Below are 27,861 nucleotides of genomic sequence, written 5' to 3'. Positions count from 1 at the left end.
TAATTCGACAACACTTGCAGTAAGTTTTACTTACCTGAAATATTCTGATGATGATAATTAATCATCCATGTCTTATGAACCAAATTTGAAATATGTTGGGTTAAAGGACGCGTAGCTGTTGCTCTGAAAAAGTTTTTGCAATTATTGGTCTGGTTACTATCATCTTCTCGATAGAAGACATTTCTTGTGTGACATGGTTGGGTACAATTAGATCGCTCAATTATCTAATACTCACCCTTATTACGGTTGGCGTAGTCGTTGGCATGCAAGTGTTGTAGACGTTGTCGTAGGCGCACCAACTAGTCGTTACGACACGCCAACTTCCAATTTTGGATACGACAATGCCAACCGTGATAAGGGTGAATATCTCTGCAAAGTTTTGAAATTGTTTACTAGCTAAGTAAGAAGTGTAGAGTTTCAAGACCGGGGTTTGTACATGTGCCACCCTCGCTTTTATAGCTTCAAATAGTATTTGTATACTTTGAAAGATCATTTGGAATCTGATCGCTACTTCGATTCATGAAACAATAGAATAGGACATGGTATTTTAGCATCCCAATCGGCAGCATAACTTTATGTAATTAGTTAAGCAGCCACGCTTGGATGCTTAGATTAATAATTTAGACTAATATTCGCTATTGTGGTCTCCGTTGACAACCATAATAGATACATTAGACTACAAAATATCTACAAATATCTTAATTATGGAAGGATTGTTTTATATATGGTTTTAGACTAAAATTTTTATATAGTAAGTTCTAAGTTATGGCATTATTATGCACCTAAAAAGCACTTTCTTGTCCTTTCTTACCATGGCTTGAAAATCGTACATGTGTGCTAAAATAATCCTTTTGGGAAATCAGATGCAAAGTTTGTACTGTTTATCATGTACAATCGATTACTCGGTTTACATATGTTAAAACAATTTTTTAAAGTCTCCTAAAGTTCTCAATATGATGATGAATTAGTCCACTGACTTTGGTTAGATTCAACCTATTTTTGGAAGAATCTTGATATGCCAAAACTAAAAACAGGATGGTCGCATTTAGCGAGGCATTTGTCTGATTGAGGATGAAAGGAGTTTTTATTAGAATGTTTTACAATTTTTGAACTTGGTATTCTGTTCTGCAAGGGCACTCTGTGTCACATTGATAACCACAAGTGGAACAATTTGTAACCTTGCAATAACAAATTGTATTTTGAAGGCGAAAATCCTTTGTAATTGCTGTTATTTACAGAGTTATTTCAAGATACTGACATGCTAAATTTGTTGAGCATATTAATGTACATTTTTATATTTGCACCTAAAAAGCACTTTCTTGTCCTTTTAATAACCATGGCTTGAAAATCGTACATGTGTGCTATATAAAGAATTTTCAAACAGATGCAAAGTTTGTACTGCAACTCCAGGTATCAACTATTACTCTGTTTACATTTGTGATAAGTCTTGAACAAGTTTCCAAAGTTCTCAATATGATGATAAATTAGTCCACTGACTTTGGTTAGATTCAACCTATTTTTGGAAGATTCTAAATATACCAAAACTACAAACAGGATGTTCGCATTTAGCGAGGCATTTGTCTGATTGAGAATGGAGGATAATTTTTAAAACTACAACTTCATCACGTGAGGTAAAAATAGATATTTGTGTATATTGGAAAATTGTAATTTGATGTTCTGTTCCGCAAGGGCACTCTGTGTCACATTGATATCCACAAGTGGAACAATTTGTAACCTTGCTATAATAAATTGTATTTTAAAATAAAATGAACTTTCGCAATTTTCCATTGCTGAGTTGTTTAAAATATAGACATATAAACTCAACATTCGTTAAATTATATTCGATTATTATTTGCACCTTAAAAGCACTTTCTTGTCCTTCTAATAACCATGGCTTGAAAATCGTACATGTGTGCCATATAAATAATTTTCAAACAGATGCAAAGTTTGTAGTGTATCAAGTACAAACGATTACTCTGCTTACATAAATTGCATATCTTTAGAAGTCTCCAAAAGTTCTCAATATGATGATAAATTAGTCTACTGACTTTGGTTAGATTCAACCTATTTTTGGAAGATTCTTAATATACCAAAACTACAAACAGGATGTTCGCTTTTGCGAGGCATTTGTCTGATTGAGAATAATGGAAGATTTATAAAAGTTTCTTATTAAAGTGAATTAAACAAATATATGAAATTTGGTAAATAGGAACTTAATGTTGCTCTGTTCTGCTGCAAGGGCACTCTGTGTCACATTGATAACCACAAGTGGAACAATTTGTAACCTTGCTATAAAAAATTATAACTTAATAGTGAATACTGCTTGTAATATTATTACATACAATGATGCTTTAAGTTATAAACATTTAAATTCGAAATTCTTAATATCTTAATAGTTTTTACATTTGCACCTAAAAAGCACTTTCTTGTCCTTTTATAAACCATGGCTTGAAAATCGTACATGTGTGCTAAATAAATCCTATTTTTTGGGAAAAACAGATGCAATGTTTTCACTGTCATAAACAAAGTGTAAATAATTACTCTGTTTACAAAACAACAGACGTTTACCTTCAGTTATGTCTCACCGTTCCTTCCAATATGATGATAAATTTGTCCACTGAATTTGGTTAGATTCAACCTATTTTTGGAAGGATCTAAATATACCAAAACTGCAAACAGGATGTTCGCTTTTGCGAGGCATTTGTCTGATTGGAAAGGTTGGTGGCACAGAGCAGTACATGATTTACGTTTAATATTATTCAATGAATTATTGAAATTTTCAATCTTAGAGAGTTCTTTTTATAGCACTTCAATCAGTGATATAACTCGCTAGTATAGTTATTGAACTACGCTAAGGTGCTTATAATAAAAATTGGAATAATCTCGCTAATATTGATTTGACGATTAACTAGAAGTCGGTATTAATAGATTAGACTATAAAACTGATATAATAGTTTAAACATTTTCGTATTTTAAATAAGATATAGGCTGACTTCATAAATGCAGTATGATGCGTCAAATGACATCTTCGCGACTTCATAAATGCAGCATGTCTTTTTATTGACATCGTCGCGACTTCATAAATGTCAGCGACACATCACTCTGCACAGCAATTGCCGAATTTGTGCATTGTTTCCAAGTGGACTGCACACCAATGGACATTTCTTTAGTACTGTTATGCCAACTGACATTTGCAAAGAAAATAGGAAAAATACATAAGAAACTATTAGAAATGGCGGATTTGTGGTAATTATTCAATATAATCAATTTATTTTCAAACAACGGAATTTTACGAAAATGACACGTCTCTTTTTTGACAATGTCAGTGTTGCCACACATATTTACATCATCTTTTTATGATATTGTCATTTTTTGCAAAATAAATACATTTATGAAGTCAGCCATACGTATAAAAGTTTAATGGTGAAATTCCCTTTTAAGATTGTTGGTTATTTTTTATATTTAGCACTTCAATCAGTGAAATAGCTCTTTATTTTTTATATAGCTATTGAACTACGCTAAGGTGCTTATATCAAAATAAGAAAATCTCGCTAATATTGACTTGCAAATCACTAAAAGTCGGTATTATTAGATTAAACTACAAAACGAATCATAAAATTAATTTCCTATATTAGCTACTCTGTTAATAGCATTTATTTATGTTTCTTAGCGTGTTTTAAGTTAAGAAACTGATAACTAATATAAATGATGCTTATATCAAAATAACGGACCAACTTTCGCTATTGTGGTGTTTTGTTAACAGCCACAATAGATATTTTGGACTACACGTTTTAGTACTTTCTTTAAGCTGTTGAAGATTTTTATTGAAAAAAAACTTTAAAATGAATATATATTTTTTTTAAAACACAAATCATTATGGAGTGTTAGATTTCATGGGTATTCGGGTATCATACTATGTTCGCCACACTGCACTTTTGCAGTGGCTTATCTCAATTATTAATTTAGCGTCGTTAAATCTTTGATTTCGACCACTGTGCGTTTGGACTTGGTAATAAGAAGGAGGTTTCAATGGGAAATATTTATTTGTTTTAATGTGTATGCTTCTAACTTTAGCTTGAAGAAACATGCCACCTAAGCTGAATGTCACACTAGAATGGTTTCATTTAAAAAATGTAATGACATGATGCGTCCTTAAATCGAATTCCATACTAGAAGAGTAATATCATGAAATTACTGTACTTGGGGAACTCGATCTAAGAACTCCCTAATATTTCAATGATGAATCCGCTCTAGTGTGACCTTCGACTAACCAAATCTGATTCAGATCGCTCTAAAATTGAATGTTCTTCGTTGTGCCATTGATGACGGCTCTATCGAATTCAAATCACTTTACGATCCAGTACATTTTTCGAATTACCGACAAATGTCGGTAAAATTGTAACGTCACGTTTCCCGCCTTTAGCTTGAGTATACTCAGGGGGGCAAGATCCGTCACAGATATTTATATTTTGCAGTGACTGAGAGGGAAAGACTTCGAGCTTTGGTTTACGAATTCAGTTTTTATTTTCTTTGTATTACAATTGATTTATTGGGTACTCTAGCAACTACTATGGCTGGCTCCGGCCGTAGACACGTTCCCTCTTCGCTGGTATGACTCCGTCCCCTGGGTACCGCTGTCGGATCCTCTAAGCCTGGATAATCCGTCGTACGTCCCTCGGTGCTCGGGCCCTGTAGGCGTCCGCTGTGGCGAAGACTATAACCGCTCGCTGTTCTGAGGTATTCGTAGGCGTTGTGAAGACGCTGTCGCGTGAGACCCTTTTATCCTCGGATACTCTTAATGAACTCTAATTATTGTGACCAGTTGGCCCTCTCGAACAAGTCCTCCAATACGAGACCAGCCGGCACTCTTGGACACGGAATTCTACGAGACCTTTCGGCCCTCGAATGCGCTTACTTAGTCCCTACTCACGAGACCTTTCGGCCCCCTTTGACCCTGTGATACCTATGAGACCTTTCGGCCCTCGGCTTCAATTTAGTCCAAACTTATGAGACCTGTCGGCCCTATTCTACAATATGACATAAACGAGACCTTTCGTCCCTCAGTTACATCAACTAAGCCCTAACTTACGAGACCTGTCGGCTCTATTTTCCACTATGATATAAATGAGACCGTTCGGCCCTCGGCTATACCAATTAAGCCCTAACTTACGAGACCTGCCGGCTCTATTTTACACTATGATATGAATGAGACCGTTCGGCCCTCGGCTATACCAACTAAGCCTAACTCACGAGACCAGTCGGCTCTCTTTGATACTATAATGCTAAAGAGACCTTTCGGTCCTCACCTGCACCAACTAAGCCCTGACTCTTGAGACCTGTCGGCCCTCTTCGATACTATACGGTTAACGAGACCTTTCGGCCCTCGACTACACCAACGGCGTCCTAATTCTTGAGATCTGTCGGCCCTCTGTGATACTGTACTACTAATGAGACCTTTCGGCCCTCTCCTGCACCAACTAAGTCCTAATTCTTGAGACCTGTCGGCCCTCTTCGATACTATACGGTTAACGAGACCTTTCGGCCCTTGACTACACCAACGGCGTCCTAATTCTCGAGACCTGTCGGCCCTCTGTGATACCGTAATGCTAATGAGACCTTTCGGCCCTCTCCTGCACCAACTAAGTCCTAATTCTTGAGACCTGTCGGCCCTCTTCGATACTATACGGTTAACGAGGCCTTTTGGCCCTCGACTACACCAACGGCGTCCTAATTCTTGAGACCTGTCGGCCCTCTTTTATACTGTACTGCGAAAGAGACCTTTCGGCCCTCTCCTGCACCAAATAAGTCCTGATTCTTGAGACCTGTCAGCTCTCTTTGATAATATACTACTAATGAGGCCTTTCGACCTCGCCTGCACCAACAAAGTCCTTACTCTTAAGACCTGTCGGCCCTCTTTGATACTATAATACTAACGTGACCCTTCGGCCCTCGACCAGACTACATTTACTCCAATTCAAGAGACCTGTCGGCTCACTTGTATGCTAATATATTACCGAGACCTTTTCGGCCCTCAGATGCACTAAATTTATCCCTAATTCAAGAGACCTGTCGGCCCTCGTCTGCACAATAATATTACCGAGACCTTTTCGTCCCTCAGAGGCACTAAATTTATCTCTAAATCAAGAGACCTGTCGGCCCACTTGGACACTAATATATTACCGAGACCTTTCGGCCCTCAGATGCACTAAATTTATCTCCAAAACAAGAGACCTGTCGGCTCATTTGGACACTAATATATTACCGAGACCTTTCGGCCCTCAGATGCACTAAATTTATCTCTAAAACAAGAGACCTGTCGGCCCTCGTTGACACAATGATATTACTGAGACCTTTCGGCCCTCAGATGCACTAATTATCCCTAATTCACGTCAGTATCACCAGCACTAGGAAGGATTGTGGGAACACCGGTTACAGGTATGCGTAAATGGTCTATGTTTAAAGAAAACACTTACCGGAATCCGTTTACTGCCGGTTGTGAACAAACCGCGACTTACTCCGCTTGCCATGTGGTAATTTCCCGCGCACACACTATTAGCACTGAGCACACTACTTGGTGATCCTCACCCAGGGACAGCTTTCCACAAACTCAACTCCTTTCCCGTACGTCTCATTTGTTTTAAGCTGTGTTCTAATGCGGCGAATGGGCGAGTACATTACTGTCTCTCTATCTCTCTCTGTCTGTTTTCAAAAGGTTGAGTGGCCACTGCTAACATAAAAGCCTTTCGTGGCAAAAACAATGCGAAATGATATACCGCAACAAAACTAATTTCTTCGGCCAAATAAAGTGGTTCATCATAAGTGTAGGGGAAAACGAGACGCCAGCGACTTTCCCCTTTACAAAATTAAAATGCTTATAATTTTGTTAACTATCGATATTATTCGGTAAGTTAGCGACCAAAGATAGCAATAGTGTTGTCAACTGTTATTTGATTTTTCTCGGTAACTCAAAAAATGAGTTGGAGAATCGCACTACATACAGTTTGACAAGTAATTGTTTTCAAACTGAGAAAACAAACACTTTTCTTGCATTAATTACTAAAAAATGACAAATAGTTGTGATAAAAATGTCGGGTTTTTTGCAAAAATTAGTTGGTCGACTTATTTAAGACCAAAATGAATGGATAAATAAAAAATTAACCCGCTTAGTTCAACAATAATAACCAAAAGAATAATTAACATGTAATGCAAGGTGCCAAGAAAATGTTTTCAAAATGTAATTGAGGTTCCAAAATACCCCATTTTTTCGGTAAATACTTAAAAATCATGACATTTTATGCATTTTATTCTTAACAAGGATTAGTTGCTAACAGGTATCAACAATATCAGGCATGGAATATCCCCACTAAGAGGGTTACCATATGGACCAAGGGGGTACCACATCGTATTACATGTAAACGATGTCGTATAGGTCTCAAAGCGGGAATATCTGAAAACTAAGACATTTTATGAGTATTTTTAGTTCACCAGGATGTACTTCCATCAATTACAATAAATATTGCCTACAGAATAGCTCGATCCGGAGGGTTGCCAGATCGACTAAAATAGTACCAGGTCTTATTAACAGTAAAAGGGACCAATTAGGCCCACAACCACAGCCTACAAGTGGTTCATTTAACTCAAAATTTATTAAGAGATAATAATATTTCATGAAACAGTCGAAAATAGCACATTTGGAGACGAATATTCCTTAGAAATTTGTGGGGTACAGATTTCTACAATTTTCGCAAATGCTTAGTATGACCTACTGGAGACATTTTGTGTACTGTGAAGTAATACTGTGACAAAAATTTCTAAGTGACGGGGAAAAGCCAAAAAAATTTACGGGAATTCCGCAATCTGGCTGTTAATAGATAAAATTGGATGTCTATAGCAAGCTCAGTATAATTTAGCAATATCTTCCATATGCATTTCTAACCGATTTTTTTACTTCTTGGTTATATTTTGGTTTGTTTTAGTGAATATCCCTATCCCTAAATTAAATTTCAGTTAAATAAACCACTTTTAAGATCTAATTGTGGGCCTAGGAGGTCCAGTTTACTGTTATTAAGACCTGGTACATTTTGAGTCGATCTGGCAACTCTCCTGATCGAGTTCTGTGGTAGGTAATATTCATTGTAATTGATGTCATACCATCTTGGTAAACCAAAATACTCATAAAACGTCTTAGTTTTTAGATATTTCCGGCTTGAGACATATAGGACATTGTTTACATTCAATATGATCTGATCCCCTTGGTCCATATGGTAACCCATGCCTAATATTGCTGATACTTGTTAGCAACTAATCCTTGTTAAGAATGAAATTCATAAAATGTCATGATTTTTAAGCATTTACCGAAAACATGGGATATTATGGAACCTGAATTACATTTTGAAAACATTTTATTGGCAACTTGCATTACATGTTAATTATTCTTTTGGTTATTATTGTTGAACTATGCGGGTTAATTTTTTATCTATCCATTCATTTTGGTCTTAAATAAGTCGACAAACTAATTTTTGCAAAAAGACCCGACATTTTTATCACAACTATTTGTCATTTTTTAGTAATTAATGTATGAAAAGTGTTTGTTTTCTCAGTTTGAAAACAATTACTTGTCAAACTGTATCTTAATTACACAAAAACTTGCTTTGCTGAGGGTCTAGCTAACTTACCATCCATTTGAATGATAAAGTAAAAAGTTTATCCGCTTAGCTGCATTGGAGGAGACGCTTTGTGGTGATGTGTATTAATTTGTATTTTGAATAATGTTTCGGCTGACAGGTTTCAGCCCTCTACCTCCAGACCAGTGCTGACTAGCCTTAAGTTTTCTGTCCAGTGTTGGAATTCTGTAACTATTTTTTGCTTACCGACGAAAATTGGTAAAATAAAGACGCAAAATTATAAACCAAAAGTACCAATTAAAATTGACAACACTGTGACAACTTTATTATGGTCGCTAACTTACCGCAATAAGTATTTTCGGTAAAAATTTGCAAAACGTACCTTGAACCGCCCTTAAACTGCACTTCAGCAAATATGTTGAACTTTTGTGAGAGAGAGAGGTACGCGAAGATGTGTTTCAATATAGACATTCCTGCGGAACTTAATATAGGTTTGAAAGAAATGTTACGATTTCCAAAGTTTCGGTCATATCTGATACCCAATCCGTACGTTTTCGTGCTAATCAGTCTTTATGTTGGGACATTGCATAAGGAGCATAGATTTTTTTCATGACGATCCGAGAAAAGAGATTAATCGGCACTTGTTCCCAAAAATTTTGAAAAATTTGATTAAGAGCTATATGAATGAGTGGACCGAATAGTCCATATTCGAAACTTTTCTATTTCTGGAAGAAACAACTATAACCCTTTCATATTTGTATACTGTTCTTAGTGAAAATATCAAGAGATCAATATCAAAATAGCACTTCAATCGGTGATATAACTCTTTTTTGATAGTTATTGATCCACGCTAAAGTGCTAATATAAAATTTCTGAATAATCTCGCTAATATGGACTCGTTCATAAATTTTAAGAGTCGGTATTATTAGATTAAACTACATAGAACAAATTAGAGATAATTGTTTTCGTTTTTATGCCATAGCATCAAAATAAAATTCTTGACAACGTTACAATTGTCTGGAAATTTATTTGATTTCTTAAATGGTGCTTAGATAAAACATTGACTAATTTTCGCTATTGTGATACTGTAACTAGACACAATATTAGAATTAGTGGACACTTATATATATGAGGAGCTTTGTATATAAAATTTATTGATTCTTCTGTTTGAACCTATTTTGAAACGGTTTGTATTGAACTCACAGCATATGAAAAAACTTTTATATAAAGAGGTTAGATTAAAACCTAGATTGTCCTATGAATTTCGCAACAAAATTCCATATTTCTGTACAATCTTTACTTTTATTTTAATGTTTAATACAATATAATTTTTATTTAGTACAATATATTTTATTTTAATATAATATTTTAGTTAAGGTTTATAAAGGTCTTCAAACTTTCTTTTTATTAATCATAATTTAATTGCTTTTTCCCTTCCAGACGTTTACTCCTCACCGGTACACCATTGCAAAATGACCTCATGGAATTATGGTCACTTATGCATTTCCTAATGCCATATGTTTTCTCATCGCATCGTGAATTCAAGGAATGGTTTTCAAATCCAATGACTGGTATGATTGAAGGCAATATGGAATATAATGAAACGTTAATACAGCGATTACACAAAGTTATACGGCCGTTCTTATTGCGACGCCTAAAAAAGGAAGTCGAAAAACAAATGCCCAAAAAATACGAACATGTTGTAATGTGTCGTTTATCGAATCGTCAACGTTATTTATATGATGATTTTATGAGTCGAGCCAAGTAAGTTCATATGCCAAGTCAAAAAATAACTAAACTTAATCTCTAAATGTTTGAAGAACGTATTATATTAAATTTGTTTTTTTTTTCTATTCTTTCACAGAACAAAGGAAACATTACAAACGGGCAATTTATTGAGCGTTATAAATATTCTTATGCAATTGCGCAAAGTTTGTAATCATCCAAATATGTTTGAAGTACGTCCAACAATATCACCATTTCAAATGGAGGGTATTACATTTGAAACGTCACGTTTGATCTGTGATCTAATGGAATATGATCCATTTACGGTAAGTTATATTTTGTAATTATTGAAAAAAGTGGGTTTAGTGGTATTACTTTACATAGCTGCTGCTGGGGCGAAAAATTACTACGTTATACAGGAAAAATCCTTATATACAGATCTTTTTTTGTGAGAATTCATATTTTTGTTTTATAAAACGATTCGTTATAGTGACGGAGAAGCTCGAATTTAGTTAATTTAATAAATGGAGAGCAAACAAAACTGTCAAATGACAATTCTGGTTGTTGTAGTTCTACCCAAACTCAAAAATTCTGGAATTCTACTATTCAAGCTTGTATGGGGGAATAGTGGCAGCAGTAACACCAAATCGTATCCCATTAAATCGTAAACACACATAATTCCTAAAATTTCTGTAGTTGGTGTTCCTGAAACGATTTAATGCACAGTGGTCCCACTTGTATGGGAAGGTGCGACAAAAATATTTATAATCGTCAGATCAATCTGATTTTTTTCAGTATATGCTAAAATAAGTAAAAAATACTTTAGCCAAAAAATCATCAATAGGTCCAGTTTTTCCTATAGACATCATGTAGCGGTACCACCCGATTTGAGGTATTTTGAAGATCTTATCAACATTTTCGGCCCGAATTGGTTGTAATTTGCCATTTGGAGTTCTCAATGATCAAAAACCTTCTGCGCCAAACATGTGGTCTTAGGTCCAGGTTTCGGTGTAGCCCTCATATTACGGCACCTCCCTATTTCAGTTACTTTGAGGTTTTTATCTACATTTTCGGTTCGAATTGGTTGTAATTTGCTATTTGGAGTTCTTAGCGGTCAAAAAAGTCTCCGACTGGTATCGTGGACTGTAAAGGAAACAAATTATTCCATTTGAGGTCAGAATATTTCATGGTAGGGGATATAATTAAGTTCAGTGCAAACTTTACATTTCTACTTGTTTTTCATATATGTATGTAGCATCATACATATATCAAAAATATACAAATGTAAAAAATACACTCATAAGTAGATTCCAAAACAAAAATGTCTAAATCTTTAAAGAAAAAAAAAACGAAACAAACAATTAAAACACAAAACAAAGAAGAAACAGAATACAGTAATACGGCATATTCACTGAAACGACCAGAGGCATCATCAGTATTTTTAATGTCACACACGGAAATGCAAATATATGCAGCTGAAACCAAATTTTTTGTAGACCTGATACTATTTCGAACATTCTTCAAAAAATTTGGAGAGTGGCGAAGGATGGCGAAGTTGGTAAAACTCAACTTCAATTTTTAGGACATGGAAAAAAATCCACAAAAAAGTATTATAAAAAATGTGATTTCCAGCACAGTTTATGCGAATAATGTGCACACATTTTTATGTAAAAGTAATTCGAAAACCTTGTACTAAAACTTCCATTTCGAAAAAAAATAATTTTATCCTTTCAATTTTGAGTTACTTGCCTTGTAATAAAATAAGCCACAACCTTACTGATGTTTTTAAAGTTTTTAAGAGATCACACATAAATGTCAACTTCTTCTGTTTTGTTTTGTTAAATACCGTTATAAATTACAAAAACAGTGCTGGAATATTAAAATATGATATGTTTAGAGACAATTTGCTGAATTGTCACAGAGATTTGCTGATATCAATTTTTCGATTTTTGTCGCAGGTTGGGACCAGTGTGCAATGGCTCTTCCGTGTGGCTAGGTTTCCCTACGTTTGGCTTGATTGCCTTCGCCTTCAAATGCAGTATTTGTTTCTTCCTTAAACATAATTTCTATCTCTTACAACTTCTTTTTTATACCCTCAGCCTTTAGGCTAAGGAGGGCATATACACTTTTTTTTTTTTTTTATTTATATATTTTTTCCTTTATTCAAAAAAATTTCTTAACAATTTTAACAATGTTGCCCCAGCGCCTTGGAGGCATTATTGGGGCGAATTACTTAAAATTTTATCATTTATGACGTGTGTTTTACTTTGGACTCAAAATATAATAATAAAAAATCATTAGGTTTTTCTTTACATCAGAAGCATCTCTATGTTGCTTAACAGAAATAATTTTAATTCTCTTTTAAAGGATGCAATTGTATCTAGATTTTTAATACGATTTGGGATGCGATTATACTCTATGCATCCATTATGTTCTATGCGTTGCTTTGATAATTCCAGTCGACACCTAGCTACTCTCAAATTAGATCTATTCCTGGTATTAAACGCCGTCTGATTAATGTAAAATTGAATTGATCTTGGTCCCAAATTATGCATGACTTTAAACATATATGTCGACAGTTGGAACTTGTACATACCATGTAATGGTAAAATATCTTCTGCAATGTCTTTATAAAGGCAATGGGTAGGATATAAAAGTGGCAAATTAAACACTATTTTTAGCGCTTTATTTTGCAATCTCTGCAGTGCTTTCAAATGAATAGTTTTACTGTATGCATAAATCATTATCATGTAATTAAAGTGGCTTTGAATGAGAGAATTGTAAATCAGGAGCTTCGTCTTGACATTTAATATATTCTTTAGTTTGTATAGTATTCCGATGGCAGGTGCTACTTTCTTTTTCAAATAATCGATATGCGTATTCCATTTCAAATTATTTTGAAGGTATATTCCTAAATATTTTAGTGATTCACATTCCACAACTCTTGTATTTCCAATTGTAATATTGAAAGATAAATCATTTTGCAAACATCGAGGACGGAATCTAATTATTTTGGTTTTACTTGAGTTGATTACAAGTTTGTTTAGTCTGCAATATTCCAAAATAAGCTCAGCGTCATGTTCCATTTGAGACTTTAGAATAATATCATGGTGATATGGGTAGAGTAGAGCAATATCATCCGCGTACATAATCAATTTTCCGTAGAGCTTCAGATTAGATAAATCATTAAGGTACAGAGTAAATAATAAAGGACCCAGAACGCTCCCTTGAGGGACACCATGCTTTACTGTCCCAACGTCTCCTTTTACTCCATCAATTGCAACAAATTGTTTCCTATTTGTAATATAACTCTCGAAGAGTTTTAGCTCTTTTCCCCTCACACCGTAATAGGGCAATTTTTCCAGTAGTATATTATGATCAACGAGATCAAACGCCTTAGAGAAATCGTAGAATGCTGCACCTACACCACCAACGTTTGCTTCAATACCATCACAAATTAAATTGATAATATTTATGACCGCTTCTTGTGTTCCACTACCCTTTTTAAAGCCAAATTGCATAGGATACAATTGGCCAGACTCCTCCAGAAAAAACGTAAGTTGCTTATGTATTAACTTTTCAAACAACTTATCTACTAATGACAACAAAGCTATTGGCCGGAAATCTGAAGTTTTGCATGCATTTGTCAACTTTGGTAGTGGCACTATCTTTGCCAATTTTAACACCTCCGGGTATGTTGAGGTGCTTAACATTGCATTAAATGTTAAAGCTAGATGTTGACTAATGGAATCCTTTGAAGCAATCATAACTTTCCCTGAAATTCCATCAGGCCCAGGACACTTTCCAGTTTCAAAACTTGAAATTAATTCAACAATATCAGTCGTATTTACGGAATGAAAATGAAATGTTGAAACACATCGTGTTAAACTGTTTAAGTTGTTATAATGATCACCATCATTGGATGTTATAGTATTCTTTAATAGTGTTGGCATATTTAGAAAATACTCGTTGAAAATATTACATTTCGTTTTCACATCATTTACAATTTCATCCCCTTCATTTTTTAAAACAAGTGGCTTTTTACATTTTCTCCCCAAGCATTCATTAAGAAAATTCCAACCTTTCCTTGGGTCATTATACTTTGATACGATGAAAATGTGCCTCATCGAAATAATGGTTTTAGACCCCAAGTATGTTTGGACGAAATGTGTTTCAGACAATTTGGAGTCGTTCTAGCCATGCCCGTCCGTCTGTCTGTCTGTCCTGCTGGCTGTAGCGCACGATAACTCTCGAACGAATGAACCGATTCGGTTCAAATTTTGGCTTTCGTAATATTTTGCCCAAACTTAGTTTAAGTTCGAAGATGAGTTACATCGGTCCACTGCTTCCGGTACCTCCCCCACAAAAGTTCGAAAATGTTCGGAAAGTTTGTGCGCCCGATAACTCTTAAAGGGAGTGACGGATTTGTTCCATACTTTGTATAGCGTAAACTTTCTACCAGAGTAATATGAAGTTCGAATATGGTCACAATAGGTCCACTGCTTCGGGTACCTCCCACACAAAATTTCGGAAAAGTTAAGTTTAGGGCCATATCTCGAATCGCTTTGATTTTTGTTTTAGCAACTTGTATTCACTGCCCTCCATACGACAGTACAAGTTTCATCAGGGGCAAGTCCACACTTCCTGAGAAAATAGCATGAAAGTTGCAAAAAAAAACCCTATGACACCGTGTGAGGTGGTTGGAGCGCAAAATAACTCTCGAACGGATCTGCCGATTCGGTCCAAAATTTGCCTTAGTAATATTTTGTCCAAACATAGTTTAAGTTTGAAGATAAACCATATCGGTCCACTCCTTCAGGTACCACCCCCACAAAAGTTCAAAAATGTTCGGAAAAATTGTTCGTAACTCTTGAAAGGAGTGTCCGAATTGGGATATACGTTACGCATCCTAATATATCTACCAGATATAGATCAGGTTCAAATATGGACTATATTTGTCCACTCCATCCGGTACCTCCCACACAAAATTTCGGATAAGTTCACTTTAAGACCTGCTCTCGAATCACTTTGATTTTTGTTGAAGCCACTTGCATTCGCTGCTTCAACTACGATGGTAAAAGTTTTTTTAGGGGCAAGTCCATACTTCTTGAGCAAACAACCCGAAGAGTGTAAAAACCCCCTATGGCACCATATGGTGTGGCTGGAGATCCACATCCATAACGGTCAATGTCGATCCATTCCTTTTAGTATCTCCTCCGCAAAACTTTTGATCTTTAATCCTAATCAACATTTTTGTCGGTTCAAACGCCCAAAATTGTTAAAACCCCCTAAATACGTACATATTTTAGGAAAAAATTGTTTGAATATACACAGGCGGAGGGTATATCTCTGTCGGCAAAGCTGACTGATACTTTTTTACTTGTTTGAAAGACAAAATACTTAAACATAAGTTTTTGAATTATATGAAAATTATTGTTCCCTACACCCTCTAAATTAATTCTGGACGGTGTTTTTGACAATGTCGATGTTCTTTGTGTAGTTTACGGGAACTACTACTGACGTTTCCTTGCAGTCAATTTCAATTTAGGGTTCACATTTATGCAGTTGATTACGGATCTTACGTACGTACCTAAAAAATTTTTCCACAGCTGGTTGTTGATCATGTTGACGTTAATTTTGTGATGGTATTTATGTAGTGCTCCGGAACCTCTACTGGCGATTCCATGCAACTTTGTTTCAATATGACGGATCCTGGAACCTGTTGTCCAAAAGACATTGTTCAGTGTTAACATCCGTCTGTAGGCCTCATTTTTTCCGCTTCAACCTTTTCTACTCCCTAAATAGATAGTATAACTTTTTTGCTCTGAGCTTCTCAATGTTTCCCACCGCTCATCCACTTATTTGTGGATCTTATAATTATATGAAATTATTTATAATTATAATTATATGGAATCACCAAATATATCTGAAAATTAATATAAAACTATGCCTGAGAATCTGAGTCTTCTCCACCGCCTGTTTAACCTTAGCAGGGGTTGCATGCTAAGGTTAACACATCCATTCTTCCATTAGTTGGAGTGGTCCGTCTGACGACTCTCTATTCGAAATAGGAACAAGTTTTTTTCTCGTAATTTGCTGCCATAATAATAAGAGGACTCAAAACGATCGAACTTAGCATTGAAATTCAAATGACTTAAAAGAACTTTTATACATACCAAAAGTACCTAAGTGCCTACTTTTTTGCTAGTTTTTTTTACAGCATCTCAATCAGTGATTTAACTTTTTTGTTATAGTTAATGAACTACGCTAAGATGCTAATATTAACGATTGAATAATCTCGCTAATATGGATTTGATTTAATCAAAAATCGGTATTAATAGATTAAACTACAAGGGTTTCTAGAAATAGTTATTTTGTTAAATGTTGATGCTATAGATCATCAACATTAACATGCATAAACTCATTAATTGTAGAATGTCATGTATGTTAAGGATTCAAAATGATGCTTAAATTAATGTAAAGACTAATTTTCGCTATTGTGTCAGCCGTAATAGATATATTGGACTCCAGATTATATTTTTTAGATTATAATTTTGAAAAATTATAGTTCTGAAGTGATTGCAGTCTTTTCAAGCATCTCAATCAGTGATTTAACTCTTGTTGTTATAGTTAAGTAACTACGCTAAGATGCTAATAACAAATTATGAATAATCTCGCTAATACGGACTTGTTCCATATACAGAAAGTCAGTATTAATAGATTAAACTACAACTACCTACAATTGACTGCACACTGAAAAAAGCTGTAGCATCAAAGAAACTTTCGTTAACAAACTTCAATGGTTTTGAACGCTTCTGAAGATATCTCTGATGCTTATATAAAAGTAAAGACTAATTTTCGCTATTGTGGCCTTGCTTGATGGCTAGAATAGATATTTTAGACTACATTTGGTTTTGGGTTATGTTGTTATTTTTTGTAAATTACATAGCATTTCAATCAGTGACTTTACTCTTTTAATTATAGTTATGTAACTACGCTAAAATGCTTACAACAAATTATGAATAATCTCGCTAATACGGACTTGTTTCATATACAGATAGTCAGTATTAATAGATTAAACAACAACAACCTACAACTATTTGCAGCACACTTATAAATGGAAACCAGTAAGGAAAGGATCATAGTCGGGCGGGGCCGACTATATGATACCCTACACCACTGTGAATATGTAAAATATAGGAGATATGTATCAATTTGAACTGATTTATATACATATATATACACATCCCAAATTTCATCAAAATTAGACAGAGCGGGCGAAAATATACATAGGAGCTATATCCAAATCTGAACCGATTTCGATATAAGTTGTTACACTTATTTATAGACTAAATTCAGTCACACATTCCAAATTTCATCAAAATTGCACGTAAATAGCGTGTTTTCAGCAAATACGTCAAATCGGCCGAAAATATATTTGGGAGCTATATCCAAATATGAACCGATTTCGATGTAGTTTGGGACATTTATTTTGAGACCGAATTCAGTTACACATTCAAAATTTCATCAAAATCGGAGCATCAAATACGCCAAATCGGCGGAAAAATATATGGGAGCTATATCCAAATCTGAACCGATTTCGATATAATTTGGTACATTTATTTAAAGACCTAATAAATTTAAATGTCAAATTATAGCTACATCGGTCTGAAAATGTAGCTACAAACGTCAAAACACCGCAAATCGGGGTTACCGTTATATGGGGGCTATACCAAAACGTGGACCTATGTCCACAAGTTTGGTTATATAAGTTTATTGACACTTAAGAACCCTAAGTGTCAAAATATAGCTAAATCGGTCTGAAAATGTAGCTAAAAACGTCAAAATACCGTAAATCGGGGGTACCGTTATATGGGGGCTATACCGAAACGTGGACCTATGTCCACAACTTTTGTTATATAAGTTTATTGACATTTAAGAACCCTAAATGTCAAATTATAGCTTCATCGGTCTGAAAATGTAGCTAAAAACGTCAAAATACCGCAAATCGGAGGGTACCGTTATATGGGGGCTATACCAAAACGTGGACCTATGTCCACAAGTTTGGTTATATAAGTTTATTGACACTTAAGAACCCTAAGTGTCAAAATATAGCTATATCGGTCTGAAAATGTAGCTAAAAACATCAAAACACCGTAAATCGGGGGGCACCGTTATATGGGGGCTATACCAAAACGGGGACCTATGTCCACAAGTTTTGTTATATATGTATATTGACACTTAAGAACCCTAAATGTCAAATTATAGCCAAATCGGTCTGAAAATGTAGCTGAAAACGTCAAAATACCGTAAATCGGGGGGTACCGTTATATGGGGGCTATACCAAAACGTGGACCGATATATCCCATCTTCGAACTTGATCTTCCGACGGCTAAAAAAATGGTATTCCCCAATTTTCAGCGAAATCGGTCAACAAATGCGACCTGTATGTTGCGAACGGACGGACGGACGGACGGACATGCATAAATCGACTCAAAAAGTGATTCTATGTATATCCCTAGAAGGAACTATGGGTCTATCTCGCTTCCTTTTGTATGTTACATACAAATGCACTAACACATAATACCCCTTACCACATAGTGGTGTAGGGTATAAAAATCTTTAGCATCAAAGAAACTTTCCTAAACTAATTTCAATAGTTTTGAAAGTGTCTAAATATAACTTTGATGCTTATATAAAAGTAAAGACTAATTTTCGCTATTGTGGCCTTGCTTGACGGCTAGAATAGATATTTTAGACTACATTTGTCATAAGAAGTTTTAGGTTATGTTGTTATTTTTTTGTAAATTACATAGCATTTCAATCAGTGTCTTAACTCTTTTAATTATAGTTAAGTAACTACGCTAAAATGCTTACAACAAATTATGAATAATCTCGCTAATACGGACTTGTTTCATATACAGAAAGTCAGTATTAATAGATTAAACAACAACAACCTACAACTATTTGCAGCACACTTATAAATGGAAAAAATCTTTAGCATCAAAGAAACTTTCCTAAACTAATTTCAATAGTTTTGAAAGTGTCTAAATATAACTCTGATGCTTATATAAAAGTAAAGACTAATTTTCGCTATTGTGGCCTTGCTTGACGGCTAGAATAGATATTTTAGACTACATTTGGTTTTGGGTTATTTTGTTATTTTTTTGTAAATTTCATAGCATTTCAATCAGTGACTTAACTCTTTTAACTATAGTTATGTAACTACGCTAAAATGCTTACAAGAAATTATGAATAATCTCGCTAATACGGGCTTGTTTCTTATACAGAAAGTCTGTATTAATAGATTAAACTACAACTACCTACAACAAACTTAGAAATGGAAAACATCTCTAGCATCAAATAAACTTTCCTACACTAATCAATAGGTTCGAAAGTAACTAAATATAGTATAGTAGTAGTTTAAAATCCCCTTCATTTCCTGGAGCATAATAATTCGATCAATTAAAATGTTTTATATTCAATATCTTTATTTGCAATTTTGTGTTTTAAATAATTTTTTTTTAAATTTTTTTTATGGTCCACTAAATACTCAACATTTTTCTTTATGAGACAATGTAAAATTTATATGCTGCGTATACATTTGAATGTGGGTGTACCCGTACTTCGTGATTTATGAACGATTTGGTGGTTTAGTTCATATTCATGTGTGAACGCAGTTGTTATTGGAGTAGTTCAAATTCTTCGATTGCTTGCATTAAATGCTTCATTTTTGAAATTTCACTTAAATCAAAATATTTCAAAAAAAAAAAAAAATTGCAATTTTATTATTTATTTATATTTATTTTATACTAAAGCTCTGTATTTTTGTTATGGAGTAGTTTTACATCCCTTTCATTTCCTGGAGTATAATAATTCAATCAATCAAAATGTTATTCAATATATATTAATTATAATTACTACATATAATTTTATACATAGTAATTGCGTTTTGGAGTAGTATTGTTATCCCTCCCTTAAATTACTTAATTTTAAATTATAATGGCATTATATTGTAGTGTACAGCCTTAAGGTCGAAAGACTGGGCATAAGAGAATTGAAATTAATTAAATAAATAAATAAATAAATAAATATAACTCTGATGCTTATATAAAGGTACAGACTAATTTTCGCTATTGTGGCCTTGCTTTACAGCCAGAATAGATATTTTAGACTACATTTGTCATAAGAAGTTTTGAATTATGTTATTTTTTGTAAATTACATAGCATTTCATAGGCAAAGTTTTGCAAATTCCACTCGATTGTCATTTCCTTAAGGTATTCGATTTTAGCTCTTATTAGAGAGTACATTTTTTATACTTTTTCGTTTTATTAATAACCAGAAACAGATGTTACTTTGTATTTGGAAAGGTTGTGTCTACCGGAAACTGCATGAGGACCCACTTAAAGTGTGTATCTCAAATGCCATATTTCTGCATAATGGTTGGCAAATGTGTTTGAAAGCTTCAGATGGGATCATATAGTAACTCTGTGATAGGTATTGTTAAGAGGCGTTCTACTCTCACAGGATATATAATTAGAATGAAACGTAGCCTCTGTAGAGGTCTTCATAGACGATCTGAAAAAATCAGATTCAGATAGTCCCCCATTGTGTGGTAATTTTTAGTTTTTTTTTTATATTTTTCTAGCAAAAGTTTCAATATTGTACGTTGGACATTACGTTTTCAGTTATAACGATGACTTAGTTTTATATCTTTTATATGTTTGAACTATTTGTTTACAACAACAAAAAATAATTTTATTTTTCTTTTTCTTCCTTTTACAGCAAATTGATTTACACTCCCTTAATCTGCTATTGGTTGAATTGGAATTAACACTAACTGCATATGTGTCACATAAATCACGTTTATTGGCAGCACCACGTAAACTAATAGAAGAAATTGACAGTATACCGGATCCACCACCACGCTGTCCAACAGGAAAATATAAATTTCATATACGTGTACGTGATACCAGAGTGCAACAGAGCATAAGCTCACATAGTCAACAAATGGTAAAGGTGGGTGCAAGTCCTGCCATGAGAATGGAGGGTAATAAATTTGTACCAGTAGTACCGCCGACGACGACGGCGACGTCGAATATATCAAATTTGGGAATTTCGGCTATTCCCGCAGATACTGGTATAAATCGTATTAACAAACGTATCAATCATGTTATAAATCCAATTGGATTACCCAAATTGGGTCCAATAACGCCTGGCTCCATAACAAGATCCTCCATTCCCTCAGCAGCAGCATCGACGTCTACATCCTCGACCGCGGGCCCAACACCTGCCAAACAGATGCGTTTGCAAGATCCCTTATGTTTGGACGATATGGTGGATAGTATAAAAACGGAAAAGTTTATTGACGATAAGGCCTTGGTTAAAGTTTTGGCCCAACAAGTAAAGACCACATCAAATACCTGCACTACTACTGATGATGTTACATTAAAGACTGAAGCTGATGATGATGACAATTCCTCAGAGTTGGATCCAATTTTCAATATGTCTGATATTTTGCAACAACGTAAGGAGCAAAGATTGGCACGTCTCAAGCTAATGGCAAATGTTAATAAAAGACGTACTGAGGCCACACCAATTTATGGTGCCGATTGTCGTGAATCTATAGAACATTGTTCTGAGGGAAGTCGTTTACTGCAATACTCCACGTGGCAGACTAGAGGATATACCAATTGCAACACAGCCATGCATAGATCTAACGACAATTGGACTCTAAATAAGATACTGAAAAGTTATGAAAGGCGTTGTGAAGATCTTAAACATATTTTCCAGAACTATGTCATCTATGTACCGTCCGCTTGTGCGCCTCGAATACGTTTTTATGTAAATAATTTGGCTTCAATACGCATGAATCGTGAAAGTCGCATTGAGCAAACAATACAAAGGGAAATGTCACCAAAATTAACACTACTACATCCAATTATTTCAGCCATGACCACACAATTTCCCGATCCTCGTCTCATACAATATGATTGTGGCAAATTGCAGACATTGGATGGCCTTCTGAAACAATTGAAATACAATCATCATCGCGTTTTAATCTTCACACAAATGACAAAAATGCTGGATGTTTTGGAGGCCTTCCTCAATTATCATGGCCATATTTATTTGCGTTTGGATGGTGCTACAAAGGTGGAGCAGAGGCAAATTCTTATGGAACGTTTCAATACGGACAAACGCATCTTTTGTTTTATACTTTCAACACGTTCCGGTGGTGTGGGTATTAATTTAACGGGTGCAGATACTGTGATATTTTACGATTCAGACTGGAATCCCACCATGGATGCTCAGGCGCAGGATCGCTGTCATCGCATTGGACAAACAAGAGATGTACACATTTATCGCTTGGTTTCGGAGAAGACCATTGAAGTAAACATCTTAAAGAAAGCCAATCAAAAGCGTATGCTTAGTGATATGGCCATTGAGGGTGGTAACTTCACAACATCATACTTTAAGAGTTCCACAATTAAGGATCTGTTTAATGTGGACACGCAACAACAACAGCAAGGAGAATCATCGGGTGTTGCAGCTATTACATCATCGCAATCGAGTGAAACGGCTCCCTCATCATCGGCATCATCAACTGTTGTTGAGAATAATGAAATTGATTTGGAAAAACAATCGCTAAAAGCTTTCGAAAGTGCTTTGGCCGCCGCCGAGGATGAACAAGATGTCCAGGCAGCTAAAACCGCCAGAGCAGAAGCTGCAGCCGATTTGGCAGAGTTTGATGAAAATATACCGCTGGAGGAGGTTGCCACAAACACTGAAGGTGGTGGTAATGGTGAATTGAGTAAAGCCGATTTGGAAATGCAAAATTTGGTTAAACAGGTAAGTGGAATTTTGAAACAACTTGAAGGGTTTCAAAGGGTATTTGAAATATATGTTTTTATTGAATGTAAGAGAAAATAGCTTTAAAAAATTGTAGTCCTAGAATGCGTACAAGCGTATCGTCATAAAGGAGCAGCTATGTATGGTTCTAAGTGAACAAAGGTGTAAATTGGTTGTTGAAAGAAAACACCAAGTTGGAATAGCATTGAATATTTATTTTTGTAAAGTGATATCAATTATTTTCAATACAAATATTTAATGCTTAGATTAATGTAATAATTGACGCTCAGACATAGTTAAAGCGATTTTTGCCATGTTTCAAAATAGATATATTTTTATAACTTCAGCTTTAACGTATTTTGTGAGACAAAATCTGTTGTTCCAGACAATTTGGTGTTGATTAGGAGTACTTGTAGCTGGTTGATGCATACGATCACTCTTGAGAGTTTTGCATTTTACATAGTCAATATTTCCCAAAACGTAGATTAAGTTTGATGATGGATAATTTGTTTGTGTACCTACCCCACAATAGTTCAAAAACTCATCGCTTTAATGTAATTGTAGGGTTGTTCGAGGATCTATGAATGGTTGTGAAAAGAAGAGTGTGAAATATACCCTATAGCATTGAATATTTATTTTTGAAAATTTATATAAATTATTTTCAATACAAATATTTGATGCTTAGATTAATCTAATAATTGACGCTCAGACATAGTTAAAGCGATAATTACTACGCTTGATTATATCACTCAACGTCAAACAGGTTTCAATATCTTTTTTTTTATTAATTTTCTCGTTAAGAGTTTTGGCTTTGAACGCTAACACGCCGTGACAACATTTTTTGATATGTTTTCAAGGACGTGGGTTCAAATCCCAGCCGGGCTCAGCCTGTTTTTTATTTTTTGAAATTTTGCCTGTAAGGGCGAAGATCATTTTTAATGATTTTTTATTAATTTTCTCGTTTAGAGTTAAGCTTGATGATCGGAAATTATTTGCAAGTGAATAAGGAAAGCCAAGGACTCGAACCCACATAGTCACCAAATTACGTTACCTGGTTTCATTGGTGGTAAAGCAAATCTTCGGACGTATCGACTATGTAATGGCTTCTCAGTCCTAGAACTTATCGTTTTTCAAATGCAAATGTGTTTTGTACATTTACGCGGATACTTGGCCACAGAAATGTATTTTCTTCACGGCAAACGCTTTTTTTGCGCTGCCTTTGAAGTTATGAGTTTTGGCTTTGAACGCTAACACGCCGTGACAACATTTTTTGATATGTTTTCAAGGACGTGGGTTCAAATCCCAGCCGGGCTCAGCCTGTTTTTTATTTTTTGAAATTTTGCCCGTAAGGGCGAAGATAATTTTTAATGATTTTTTATTAATTTTCTCGTTTAGAGTTAAGCTTGATGATCGGAAATTATTTGCAAGTGAAAAAGGAAAGCCATTTTAATAATATCCTCTTTTTATGGCCAAAAAATATGCTTCATCAAAATAATGATTTTTTAAACTCCAAATACATACGTTGACACAATCTGTTTTATACTATTTGGAGTCCTTTTAGCCATATCGGTCCCTTTGTTTTTCTGGTGGTTGAGCACGCAATCACACGGCAAACTTTACATCATAATTAGGGCAATCATGAATAAAAATTCCGTGCTGAATTTCTTCCCTCTCCCCAATTTCACAATTTTTTTTATTTCTTTTGTAAAAAATAAAGTAAAACCGGATTATTTCTTAGTCAAATAAAATTGGTGCTAATTCTTCTGACATCTTTGGCACAAAAATTCAAAATTTTTGAACGGCTTTAGCCTTATATACACTTTCATACGACCAAAACGTGCCTCACAGACCCCAAGTATGTTTGGACGAAATCCGTTTCAGACAGTTTGGTGTCTATTTAGACATGTTCGCTCATCTGCCTGACTGGAGCGCGCAGTTCAAAGATTGGCCATATCGGTAGAGTGCTCCCCCACAGAAGTTCAAAGCTTTTCGCTTAATTGGTGCGCACGATAACTCTCGAAGGTAGTTACCGATTTGACACATACTTTGCACATTGTAATATTTTTACCAAACCTAGATCGGGTTTGAATATGGAAGGTACCTCACACACAAATTTCGGAAAAAATTCAGTCTGAGATATACTCTCGAATCTTAAGACAGTACAAGTTTTTTCAGAGGCAAGTACATGGTTCCTGGACCTAAATCTTTAGAAACCCATACGGCCACCATGTGTAGTGGCTGATGTGCACGGCATCTCTCTAACCGTACTGACCGGTTGGTCCAAACTTTGCATATTGTAATATTTCTGCGAATCGTAGAAAAAGTTCAAAAATGGCACCCACTCAAATATTAAAAAGTATTCTTAAAGAGAGCAACCGATTTGGCCCAAGCTTTGGATCTGTTAATATTTTGTCCAAATTTAGTTTATGTTCGTAAATGGGTCATATCGGTCCACACCTCCCTGACAAAATTTCAACATTTCTGCTTAAGTACAGTTTAAGGAATGTTCTAGGTTCATGTGGAATTTTTTTTTACCACAGATACTCCTTGCGATCCTGTTTACAGCGATATTATTTTTCCATGCTTCCTGATATAATGGTCATAAAGCTCTAAATTATACGGTGCCCAACTGAAATGACTGGTGGGTGTGATATATCGAAAAGAATGACTCCCAAAATAAGATCCTCTTCCAAAATGGACAATGCGGTTCATTCCTTCAGGTACCTCCTCCGCAATACTTTTGAGCTTAAATATAAAACCATATTTGGTTTTAAATCGTTTTGACCTTTGTCGTACTGATTACAAACAACATTTTTTTTTTGTTTTTTCTTTGGCAGAAAGTTGAGATTTTTCTAGGTAAAGGTGGTCGTGAATGTAACGTAAATGTAAATGTAACGAATTTTTACCAAGTTGAGGATACTTCTTTTCGAACTTCTTTCCATTCGCTGATGGTGTTCGGATCTTCATTGATTTTTGTTCACCGCTTCTTTAGCTATAACATTTTTGGAGGTCAAAGGTATCGGCAAATCATCCGTTTTATGATGGATTAGTCTCCATTACAAATTTCCTACACCAATGTTTCCTGTTTAAGGAGTTATGGCCACTTGCAAATTTTACAAAATCGAAATTTTTTTTATTGGCCCATTTGAAGAACATGTGGAATAGAATATTTTGCAAAAAATATCGAGTCGATCTGACAAAAAATTAGCTGAGATATGAGCGGTTTCTCGAAATGGTATTTTTGAAAGCGGTGCCCACTGTAGTTCGAAAACGGATGATCCAATTTTCATATGTTTTTGGGGGATTATTATACACCAAAAAGCTTGTCCTTAAGCTATATACTTTTAATTTTTTATTAATTTTCTCGTTTAGAGTTAAGCTTGATGATCGGAAATTATTTGCAAGTGAAAAAGGAAAGCCGAGGACTCGAACCCACATAGTCACCAAATTACGTTACCTGGTTTCATTGGTGGTAAAGCAAATCTTCGGACGTATCGACTATGTAATGGCTTCTCTGTCCTTTGTTTACTTTGACAGATTTATGGCGAAAATTCTTTTTTTTAGTTTAAATCGAAATTTTCAATTAATTTCAATTTAAATTGGTTGTTTTTGAATTGCGTTTCGCTTAAGGACAAGGTAATTAGCTACAGTGTGCATCGCAAACTGCTTTATTAAAAACAATGTTTCGTAGGCGGCCATTTTTTTAGAAGACTGCGCAATATATTCCAAAAAAAAAAAAAAAACGGCATAAATTGAATACTCTACCAGCTGGCGGAAATATCTGAAAGGTTTATCACAGATAGATCTTTACCTGATTACAAAAGTATAAAGTTTGTTGGGGGGAAGTCCATACTTCCCGAGATATGGGCCTCTGAAGTGCCGAAAATTCCCTTGTTAAAGTAAGAAAAAAATTATATTAAAAAAATGTTTCCGTGCCCTAAATTAGCTCCTGTCCATAGGAAAAATTCTTAAATCTTAGAAAAACTTACAATTAAAAAAAAAATTCAGATTTTTTCCGTCAGCTGGTAGAGTATTCAATTTGTTCCAAAAAAAAAAAAAAAAAAAAAAATGTTGCTCAAGGTGTGAGCTTTCAGATGAAAACAAAACCTTCTAAAAAAGTTTGGTAGACTTTTGGTAAAAAATTCATGAAGAATTACCTATTTCGTGCTCAATAAGTGGCCATAACACCTTAAGAAGTAATGGCTTGTCGAATTTGTCCGACGCAATATCTCCGGTGCAATGGAACAGGTCGGTTAAGCATCTTTGGCTGCAGGTGGATACATAGATCACAGTTGTATCCATAGCCTCATCATTTTCCCAAATGTCGTCCGGGATGCTATTTTCCTTAAAACTTTGGGGAACTTTCTCCTCGATGAGGTTAAGGAGTCTGTTTAAACTATATGTCGTCGATTTCCGGGATATGGTCTCCTCCCTTTTCTTTGTCACACGCTGTCATAGTCCATGTTTGTAATAGTCCAGGGAGAGTTAGGTTGAGGCATAATCCATAGGATATTTTTGTGGAGGGACTAAGGTCAACCGTCAACCATAGCCTTTTATCACGGCAGAGACTTGACAACTAAGCCTATCGCTCGTTGACGGCCCATGCATCGACAAGTCTCCGTTCAAATTAACACTTCGGTAAGCGATCACGTGCCCACAATT

The 27,861-nt window shown here is 35.1% G+C and overlaps 1 protein-coding gene, 3 non-coding genes and 4 pseudogenes across 5 annotated transcripts in view; all 8 read left to right on the top strand.

The window, feature by feature from the left end:
• Positions 1-27,861, top strand: part of dom (domino helicase) — a 77,492-nt gene that overhangs the window by 24,195 nt on the left and 25,436 nt on the right. For both annotated transcript variants that reach the window (XM_073955203.1, XM_073955204.1), the window contains exons 7-9: positions 10,065-10,388; positions 10,489-10,675; positions 21,136-23,199. In XM_073955203.1, the coding sequence (XP_073811304.1) occupies positions 10,065-10,388; positions 10,489-10,675; positions 21,136-23,199 (2,575 nt within the window). The remainder of the gene's footprint in view (positions 1-10,064; positions 10,389-10,488; positions 10,676-21,135; positions 23,200-27,861) is intronic.
• Positions 948-1,072, top strand: LOC141387847 (small nucleolar RNA Me28S-Am2589; annotated as a pseudogene).
• LOC141387853 (small nucleolar RNA psi18S-841/snoR66) lies at positions 1,127-1,271 on the top strand. The gene has a single exon (XR_012408669.1). It is a non-coding gene; the product is annotated as a small nucleolar RNA psi18S-841/snoR66 (small nucleolar RNA).
• On the top strand, positions 1,468-1,592 carry LOC141387838 (small nucleolar RNA Me28S-Am2589; annotated as a pseudogene).
• LOC141387849 (small nucleolar RNA psi18S-841/snoR66) lies at positions 1,684-1,771 on the top strand. The gene has a single exon (XR_012408665.1). It is a non-coding gene; the product is annotated as a small nucleolar RNA psi18S-841/snoR66 (small nucleolar RNA).
• LOC141387835 (small nucleolar RNA Me28S-Am2589) lies at positions 2,019-2,142 on the top strand (annotated as a pseudogene).
• On the top strand, positions 2,234-2,369 carry LOC141387850 (small nucleolar RNA psi18S-841/snoR66). Its single transcript, XR_012408666.1, has one exon. It is a non-coding gene; the product is annotated as a small nucleolar RNA psi18S-841/snoR66 (small nucleolar RNA).
• Positions 2,593-2,716, top strand: LOC141387836 (small nucleolar RNA Me28S-Am2589; annotated as a pseudogene).

The sequence above is a fragment of the Musca autumnalis genome, unplaced genomic scaffold (assembly GCF_047663935.1).
Source record: "Musca autumnalis isolate F117 unplaced genomic scaffold, ASM4766393v1 scaffold_5, whole genome shotgun sequence".
NCBI lineage: Eukaryota > Metazoa > Arthropoda > Insecta > Diptera > Muscidae > Musca > Musca autumnalis.
Note: the sequence above shows the minus strand (reverse complement) of the source record. Positions and strands in the feature narration are given on the sequence as shown.